Source organism: Gekko japonicus, unplaced genomic scaffold (assembly GCF_001447785.1).
Source record: "Gekko japonicus isolate JY-2015 unplaced genomic scaffold, Gekko_japonicus_V1.1 scaffold1268, whole genome shotgun sequence".
Classification (NCBI taxonomy): domain Eukaryota; kingdom Metazoa; phylum Chordata; class Lepidosauria; order Squamata; family Gekkonidae; genus Gekko; species Gekko japonicus.
Genome location: NW_015174311.1, coordinates 507,506 through 516,999, shown reverse-complemented (window position 1 = coordinate 516,999; position 9,494 = coordinate 507,506). Strand labels below are relative to the sequence as shown.

General features: G+C 41.2%; 1 protein-coding gene across 1 annotated transcript in view; it reads left to right on the top strand.

Annotated features, from left to right (window-relative positions):
• Positions 1-9,494, top strand: part of RUNDC3B (RUN domain containing 3B) — a 52,297-nt gene that overhangs the window by 11,910 nt on the left and 30,893 nt on the right. The window contains exons 5-8 of the mRNA XM_015424142.1: positions 1,040-1,129; positions 3,830-3,910; positions 5,832-6,000; positions 8,482-8,639. Coding sequence (XP_015279628.1) covers positions 1,040-1,129; positions 3,830-3,910; positions 5,832-6,000; positions 8,482-8,639 — 498 coding nt within the window. The remainder of the gene's footprint in view (positions 1-1,039; positions 1,130-3,829; positions 3,911-5,831; positions 6,001-8,481; positions 8,640-9,494) is intronic.

Here is a 9,494-nt window from a genome sequence, read left to right as displayed (position 1 = left end):
GTCCTCCCCCCCCGCCCGCTCGGCTCCAAGGCGGAGGCGGCGGCGGAGAGGCCGGTCCTTCCCCCCCCTTTGCCGGGCTCCGAGGAGGAGGTGGCGGCGGCGCGGCCAGCTACAGAGCGTTCCCCCCGAATTTTTTTTCAACTTTTGCAATTTTTGTGCACACGTGGGGACTGGCCCACGTGTGCACAAACCTCCCCCGACCCCCCAGCTGCCCCCGGAGCGCTGATTTAGCGATCCGCACTCCGGGGGCAACTTGGCTATTAGATATATAGATATGCTTGTGGAGTGTTGTGCATAGAACTAATAATACAGAACTGGAACCTGAGCCCTTGTCTTAAATGAATATACCTGAGTAATTCAAGTGAATTTGCAGGAGACTTCACAAATATACAAGCAAAATTGGATATTCCGTTTGGACTATTATTGAGTGAATAATTAACTGTAGATTTGAGGTAGGCAGTATCAGACCTGGTCACTGTTGCCCATTCCTTCCTAACACCCAGATTAAACTATTGTAATGTGTCATATGTGGGGTTGCCTTTGAAGACTGCCAGGAAACCTCAGGTGCTGCTCATGGGATTTTAATGGAGGCCTGGTGCTTCTAAGGATAGAAAATAAATACTTCATCGGCAGCACTGGCTTCCAGGAATGACTCAGATCCTTCTGCCTCCACAATTACCCTCCTCGGGACTTGGCCTTTCTCATCTCACATCATCCCAGCAACAAAGGCATCAGCACATGAGGGCAGATCCTCCTACCATGCCAACTCAGTAGGAACAACAGTGACTCCAGAGGCAGGACTTTTGTAGCCTGCCCTGGAGCGAGGCAACAGTGGCATGATTGGGGAGACCTCCTTTTGCAGTTCCATACCAGTTCCAGTAGCAACAGCATGGGGGGGGTAGCTTTTTTCAGTGCCACCCTGATGGTTCTAAGGCAGACTTCAGAGGCAGCAACTTTGCTTAGTTTTAGTAATTTGCATAGTAGGAGTGACAGATAACTGACTCCAATTGTTTGAATTGGAAATAATTATATTTTCCAGAAGATTTTATGAAGATGGAGCAATTGTAATGGGAGAAGAAGCAAACATGCTTGCTGGTATGCTGCTGGGTCTCAATGCTATTGATTTCAGGTATCCTTGTTTTCTTTGTAAAGGATTAATCAGGGAACAGAGGAAAAAATCTGTGTTTGATTGCTTGTTACAATTCATAAAGGCTATATTGTTATATTAAAGGATGTTCAGGTGGGCAAGGATCCTCCCATCTTTGTGTGTCAGCCACCAAACAAGAAAAGTAGCTCCTGGTGACTGCACTTCTTGTGAGAGGCCAGGAGACACATGCAAATTGCAGCCCACCTTTATGATGATTGGGTAGGAAGCCTCTGTAGATCCACTCCAGGCTTTCATGAGGAGAACTATTGAAAGGAAGGGGAAATGGGTCTCCTGACCCCCTTTCCCTTTCTTTCTCTCTGAGTCTGACGAGGTAACCGCTTAGGACTGGCAGTGAAGGAGGGGATTTGTTTCAAAGATTTTGGTAAAGGTAAAGGTTCCTTTGCTCGAAAGCCAGTCGAATCCAACTCCAGGGTTGCGGTGCTCATCTCCGTTTCAAAGCCGAAGAGCCAGCGCTGTCCGAAGATGTTTCCGTGGTCATGTGGCCGGCATGACTAAACACCAAGGTGCATGGAATGCTGTTACCTTCCCACCGAAGCAGTACCTATTTATCTACTTGCAATTTCTTGCTTTCAAACTGCTAGGTTGGCAGGAGCTCGAACTAGAGACGGGAGCTCACTCCGTCATGCAGCACCCTGGGTCTCGAACTGCTGAACTACTGACCTTCCACAAGATTTTGGTAGCTGTTCTTAAAATCCAGTCTCTGTTTCTCTTTCCTTAAATCTGGTTTATTATTTTATAGATAATCGTTCTGTGTATAACAAAGAATAGCTATGAAAGTTTAAATGTTTTTCAAGAACTCTTTATTTCTCTTTTAGAAGTTGCTACTACTTGCAGCCTGGTTTAAGTAGTATCTCAGCAGTCTTGAGTTGCTCACTGTGTAATTGGGTCATTTGTGATCTCTGCCGAAATTATGTGTCACACTCTTCTCTTGTTCATTGTACTAGTATTATATTGAAATTATAGCTATATAATTTGTGTGTACAAACATGCAGTTTTTAAAATGGTAAGAGAACATGAAAGCAGCATGATAGGTCTTATGGCAAAGGGGCAGCCTGGCTTGGAATGTGTTCTCTCTCTCTAATTTGGAAGTATTTATTTTATTTATATCCCGCCCTCCCTGCCAAGGCAGGCTCAAGGCAGCTTACATAAAATTTGACAATTAAAACAACAATTATAAATATAGCTGTAAAAACAAGACTTAAAGTACTAGTATCAGTTTATACGGCGATGGCGAGGTAGTAATAGCAGCAGACATACTTTAAAAATTTATTTATTTATTGGGATTTTTACCCCGCCCTCCCCGTGAATGGGCTCAGGGTGGCTTACAAGGGGCAAAGCCCATATAAAACAGGATGAAAGCAATAAAAACATTAATAACGATTAATCACAAACAACAATACAGTCAGTGATTGTTATTGCAGTTTGGCAAAGCATAGGCTATTGATGGTGGCAGTGGGCTCAGGGTCTTAGTTGTTGGATGCGGCTCCTTAACTAAAGACCTGGTGGAAGAGCTCCGTTTAACAGGCCCTGCGGAACTGTAAAAGGTCCCACAGGGCCCTAGTATCTTCTAGGAGCTTGTTCCACCAGTGCAGAGCCACCACTGAAAAGGCCCTGGCCCTGGTTTGATGAATGACTTTAGACAAGGAAGAATGTTGGGATGGCTCCAACCAGCTTTTTTACTGGTAAAAAGGGAGGAGGAAGTTCTACTAAAAAGACTATTATGGGGATTGTGAGGTCTCTGTGGACAAAAGCCATGTACAATGGGAGCTGTTGAAAAGAGGGGAATTGAGACTGAGTGAAAAAAAAGAGGGGAATTGAGACTGAGTGGATCCAGCCCATTCTCTCTTCACCTGGTGTTGCTTTGCTCTTTTCCCTTTTTATACTGTTTTTATAGTCTACAATATAGTTATAGTCTACAATATAGGCAAAGGTAAAGGTTCCCTTGCTCGAAAGCCAGTCATATCCAACTCTAGGGTTGCGGCGCTCATCTCCGTTTCATAGCCGAAGAGCCAGCGCTGTCTGAAGACATTTCCGTGGTCATGTGGCCGGCATGACTAAACACCAAGGCGCACGGAACGCTGTTACCTTCCCACTGAAGTGGTACCTATTTATCTACTTGTAATTTCTTGCTTTCGAACTGCTAGGTTGGCAGGAGCTGGAACTAGAGACGGGATCTCACTCCGTCATGTGGCACACTTGGGTCTTGAACTGCTGAACTACCGACCTTCCACAGCCTGCAGTTCAGCATCTTAACCACTTGAGCCACCGCAGCACTATATAGTCTATAGTTAAAATAAAAATACATCAGTGCTCACTCTCAGATTCTCTGCACAAAGGTGTTCAACCTGTGATTAAAAGGTACTTTTTGTCCTCTGAAGAATATAAAAACCAAATATTAATGTGCAGCAATAAGTAATTTTCCTACAACTTCTCTTAAAATGGGATTTTTGAGAAAGGTACTATCAACTAGGTGTATACCTTTCTCTTAAAAAATGTTGATTTCTGACTTGATGCATACAATATCAATATGTTTAAAAGCATATTGCAAAAACACAAACCTTTGCATGGAAGTAAAATAGTTGGTAACTGAATTTCAGTACTCTAGAGTCTAAACTGTTCCTTCAAATACTGAAAACTGTTAATGTTTTCTTGCATTGTCAGCTTCTGTCTTAAGGGAGAAGGCCTGGATGGTAATTACCCAGCTGTGATAGACTACACACCTTACCTGAAGTTCACGCAAAGGTATATTTTTATTTTGGAACCTTCATCTTGGATTCACACTTCAGTGTTATATTTATTTATTTATTTATTATTTTGATTTATACCCCGCCCTCCCTGCAAGCTGGCTCAGGGTGGCTTATAGATGGTTAGCTTTCCTCTTGCCTATCATTTTGAAGTCAGTCTCCAGCATGCTCTGATGCTTCCATGGTGATTAGTTGAATTTAGCCCTTTTACTTTGTCTTTGGGCTTCATAAACCCATGAGTTGTAAAGGAATTCATTTGGGAACTCTAGACTGCACTGAAGCTTTCTCCTCCTTTATGCATGCTTAAATTATTTGGAGAGAAAGTATATTGATGTAAATGTTTCTAGTAATCTGTGTGATGATAGGGCAGAATTTGGGAATAAAGTTATAGAAAGATTTGACAGCCATTTAAAGAGATCAAAAACTTGAAAAATGTATGTACAGAGTACACGTAGAGAAGACTGGTTTGTTTAATTTAAGAATGAGCTTCTGAAGTTTGAGTACATACAGTTCAGCGCTTCTTCTCATTATGCTTAACTCTGAAGAAGTGTGCATGTGCATGAAAGTAAAACTTTGTTGGTTTTAAAGGTGCCACTGAACTCAAACTTTGTAGATTCTCAGTTTGTATTCTTAGTTTGCAGCCATGTTACTGTAACTTGTTACAATGTCTAAATTGGATGAGATGACAAATTCTAGTCTATTTCTTACTTACAAACCATAGCTTTAAATATCTCCAATAAAGTAATGATGGTTTAAAATGCTACACTCTTCCAGGGGAAGAATACCTCTTAATTGCTGTATGAGTTCTTATGGAATAGGACCACTCTATTCTATTCTATTTTATTTTATTTCTTTGATTTATATCCTGCCCTCCCTGCAAGTGGGCTTTCTAGCACTTAGAAGCAAAGTACCTCAGCAAAACCTGCTGAAGGTTAACCATGTTTAACGTTTTCTTTCCTGAACATTAATACAGCTTTTTGTTTTAAATGTAATTGCTGATAAAATATTATTTATTGTATAAAGGTACCATACATAGTAAAAGTGAATAGGCAGTTTGTTGCCTTTAATGGTATTCTAGAAATTTGCTGCCTGAGCTGTGGTTTAGTAGAATCCATGTTGTACATACTCAAATTATAAGCATCTCCAGTTAAAGGCTTTTAGGATGGGAGAGACTCCTGCTTGAGACCATGGATCACTGTTCATGAGCGTAGACTGTGCTGTGCTGACTTGGCAAATTTACGAATAGCCAGTGTGGTGGACTAGGGCATGAAAGCTCTGGGTTCAGATCTCCCTTCAGCAACATAGCTCATTGACAGTTGCTGTCTCTAACCTATGTCACAGGGTAGTTGTAAGGGCAAAGGAAAGGACTGTAACCATGTTGCTGCCCTGAGCTCTTTGAAGGAATGGCAGGATAAAAAAATTATTTGTTGATATGCCTTGTCATGCCTAATGATGGGTCTATCCTGCTCTGTTTTCTTCTTCAGCTACATGGCCCCTGCTGTACTTTGAGGTAAAATTAAGTGATATTGAATAGAGTTTCTTACTTTTACAAAGCAGAGAACATAGTTGGTACGTCCTCACCAGGTTGTCTGCAGCATGGTGGTGAGTGAACATAAGAATATACATAAAAACGTAAGAGAAGCCAATGTTGGATCAGGCCAGTGGCCCATCCAGTCCAACACTCTGTCACACAGTGGCCAAAAATACCAGGTGCCATCAGGAGGTCCACCAGTAGGGCCAGGGCACTAGAAGCCGTCCCACTGTTGCCCTCCCCAAGCACCAATGTATGAAAGGGAGAGATAGTGAAACTGTACCCATGAGTCTTCAAAGAACAGCTGTATTTCATTTCTAAAACAGTTTGGAGATTTCAGCTAAATTTTGCACCAAATTGTGTTTAGCTTTTAAATTTTGTCCCTCAGTTCTGACAGCATCAGTAGTGATGAAGAAGAGCTGAGAACACTGGGCAGCACCGGCAGCGAAAGTAGCACTCCAGAAAATATTGGTCCTCCATTTTTCATGGATGAAAACAGCTGGTACAATAAATGCAAAAGAGTTGAACAGAAATATCATCTTACACTGGAGCAAAAGGTAAACCCTTCATTAAGGTAAAAGTGGCTGAAAATGTGTGGTCTGACATGTGCTAATAGCAAAAGAAAATTTAGTAAATTTAATTTTAGAGATTTTGTTATTTACAAAATGTATACCCCACCTTTCTCCCCACATCAAGGCCACCAAGGTGGGTAACAGATTAAAAGCGTACATAAAAAACCAAGTCTTAGAAACTATTAAAATCAAACAAAAACACATCATTAAAACCAAGCTAAAATGCACACATAAAAACAATAATGAAAACCTAAGGCAGGAAAGAAATCATTGAAGAATTGACAGATGAAACAAAAAAATCTTTACCCGCTGGTAGAAGACAGCACCATAAGGAGACAGATGAGTTTTCCTGGGGAGAAAGAATATGGCACGATGACTAAGTAGGCTATTTCTTGGGTTGTCCCCTGCCTGATCTCGGGAAGTGGGGGCATCTGAAACAGGACCTCAGAAGACGACTGTAGGTGGTTGGGTAGGTTCCTAATGGAGTGCATGGTCCTTCAGGTATGCTGGTGCCAAGCTGTATAGAGATCTAAAGGTCAACAGTAGTACCTTGAATTGTGCTCAGAAACAAGTTGGGAGCCACTGTAGATGGGCCAAAACTGTAATGATCTACAACCCACTCCAGTCAACATCCTCACGCCAGCATTCTGCACAAATTGATGCTGCTGAGCACTTTTAAAGGGCAGCCCATTGCAGTAATCTAATTAAGGCATGCACCACAGTAGCCAGATTTTTTCTACTCAGGAAAGACTGCAGCTGGCTAGCCAGTTGACAACATCAAAATATAATGGGAAAATTTCCAGTATAAGCTAGATAAGAGAAAAAAGAAAAAACCCTGTAAACACTATTACTGTCTGCAATAAATATAGCCAATGTAATATCCTTATTAAAAACCTTTATCTTAATGATTTCAAGTTACATTCAATCCTACTCAAGACCGTGGTAAGAGGGCAATTGGAATAGAATCATTCTTGGAGAGAAAAAACAGGCAGTGGCTGCCTAACAACTTTACTTGCTAGAGAGATTAGGTTCCAGATACAAACAGAAAGAGATAACTTTGAAAGAGTTCTGTAGGAAACGACATTCAGTCTGGAGGGGCGCCTCAAAAGCTTTTAAGAACTTCAATCTCAGGTATTTATGAACTGGTGAAAACTTTATACATATGCAATAACATAGCTGGGCATCGCAGGGAGTTGGCTCCACTTAGTAGAGGAAGAAGCCTCCCCACAACAGACACCCTGTTAGGGGGGTGGGGCTGAGAGAACTCTGACACAAACTGCTCTTTTTCAAGGACAGCTGTGCCACAGCTTGTGACTGACCCAAGGTCACATCAGCAGGTGCAAGTGGAGGAGTGGGGAATCAAACCCAGTTCTCCCAGATTAGAGTCCGCACACTTAACCACTACACCAGACTGGGTTTAGACTCTGCCCTTCACTTGGAGTCTCAGAGCGGTTTACAATCTCCTTCCCTTCCTCTCCCCACAACAGACACCCTGTGAGGTAGGTGGGGATGAGAGAGCTCTCAGAGAACTGCCCAAGAGAACAGCTCTGCGAGAACTGTGGCTGACCCAAGGTCACCCAACAGCTGCATGTGGAGGAATGGGGGATCAAACCCGGTTCTCTCAGATTAGAGTCCATGCACTTAACCTCTACACCAAACTGGCTCTCACTTACTGAAAGTGCTGTTTGCTTTAAATGATTTGTGACGTTTCTCAGAGCTGTGTATTGTGAATGAAAAACATATAAGATTGTTACCAGTGCTGTTTGTTATTGTAAATTGTGTAAATGATTATGAGTACTGTTTGGAAATATGATAGTATATACATAATTGTTATAGTGGTTCCAATTGTCCTCTATCACGGGCTTGAGTAGAATTGAATGTAACTCGAAATAATTAAAATAAAGGTTTTTAATAAGGATATTACATCGGCTATATTTATTGCTGATGGTAATAGTGTTTCCAGGTTTTTTGTCTTATCTACATCATCAGTTGAAATTGGGAGAAGACGCTCTTGGCTACAGCTGCCACCTGCTTATCCGGCAGTAGGCCTGGGTCCAAGAAACACCCCCAAACTACAGGTCTGTACCTTCATTGGGAGTGCAGCCTCATCCAGAATGGACAATCTCTTAAATCTTGTATTAGACCTTGAGGATGTCTTAAATCTTGGATTAGAGTTTCAGTGTTCTGCTAGGGTACAGTGGGACCACCTCCATGCATCACTTCACTTATGAATAGTCCCCTAGTCTCCCATACAGTTAACTTCAGCGATCTCATAAGCTGAGATAACTTTAAAAAAAATATGTGTGTCCCCATATCGTCAAAACCAGTCTAAAAACCAGTGTACTGTACTTGCATGAATACCAAATGTGAGCTAGCTCCTCAAGACACTTTTTGCAAAACAAATGAGAAATGTATTAAAAACTTGCAAGTTTTATAGTACCATAAAGGAATATGTTGTTTTTCCAGGGTTATCTGGAAGAACTAGTACGCCTTAGAGAGGCTAAACTGGCGGAATCCATCACACAAAACAAGCTATTACATCAGAAAATAGAAGCTATGGATGTAGCCTATAAAATGGAAAAAGAACAGCTTGAGTACATCATAGTGGAACTGCAGGATCAGCTGTAAGTTAAATGCAGAGCAAAGGTTTTACTAGAAAAATTATATTGTGGAGTTTTTTTCTTATAAAGTACAGTTTGAATGCTGAAGAAATCTTAATCTAGCTCAGCTAGATTAACCAAGCAATTTGATAATATCAAGAAATAGGATATACTATGTTAGTATCACTTGTTCAGTAAGGAAAGAAATAGAACTGGACTAAGTGAATTGATTCTTTTAAAAAGCAGTCCTTACATGTACTGTAAGTACTGCAGTAAATCATTGTTCTTCTATATGAAGACCTGTGCTGCATAGGCATTTTTCTGAATAATTCTTCTAAATGTATAATACCTGTACATCCACCTGTTCTAAATATATGCTATAAGGGCATTCATAATGCATACAACTGGAATTTTATCTTTATCTGAAGGGCAATGAAAAGCCAGAGGAGAAGTATAAAGAAGTGTTTGGAGGGAACGGAAGGGCATTTAGTAATACAAGGAAGCCTTGCTAGAAATCTCCTGAATGCAGAATCCTTTTGCATGCTCTTGCCTCAGTCCAAAGAATTAGTGCTCTGGTAGGTGGGATTTGTGGCTCTTCCAAACATGCTGTACAATAGGAAATGGAAAAGGCATAATGTATGTGGTAATTTGTGTATTGACCCAGTATAGGATGGCACAGTTTATCCCAAGTGCTGCAGCAGCTTAAGTGTCCATTATATCTCATCTATCTCACCCTTATGTTTTCAATCATAAATAATGCTAATGGCTTGAAACTTAGTGGAACTAGTGGTACATAACATTTTTAAAAATTGTAGAATACATGCAGCATAGGGAAAGTACCAGCTCCTGTGTTACTTTTTCAGAACAAATAGATGCTAA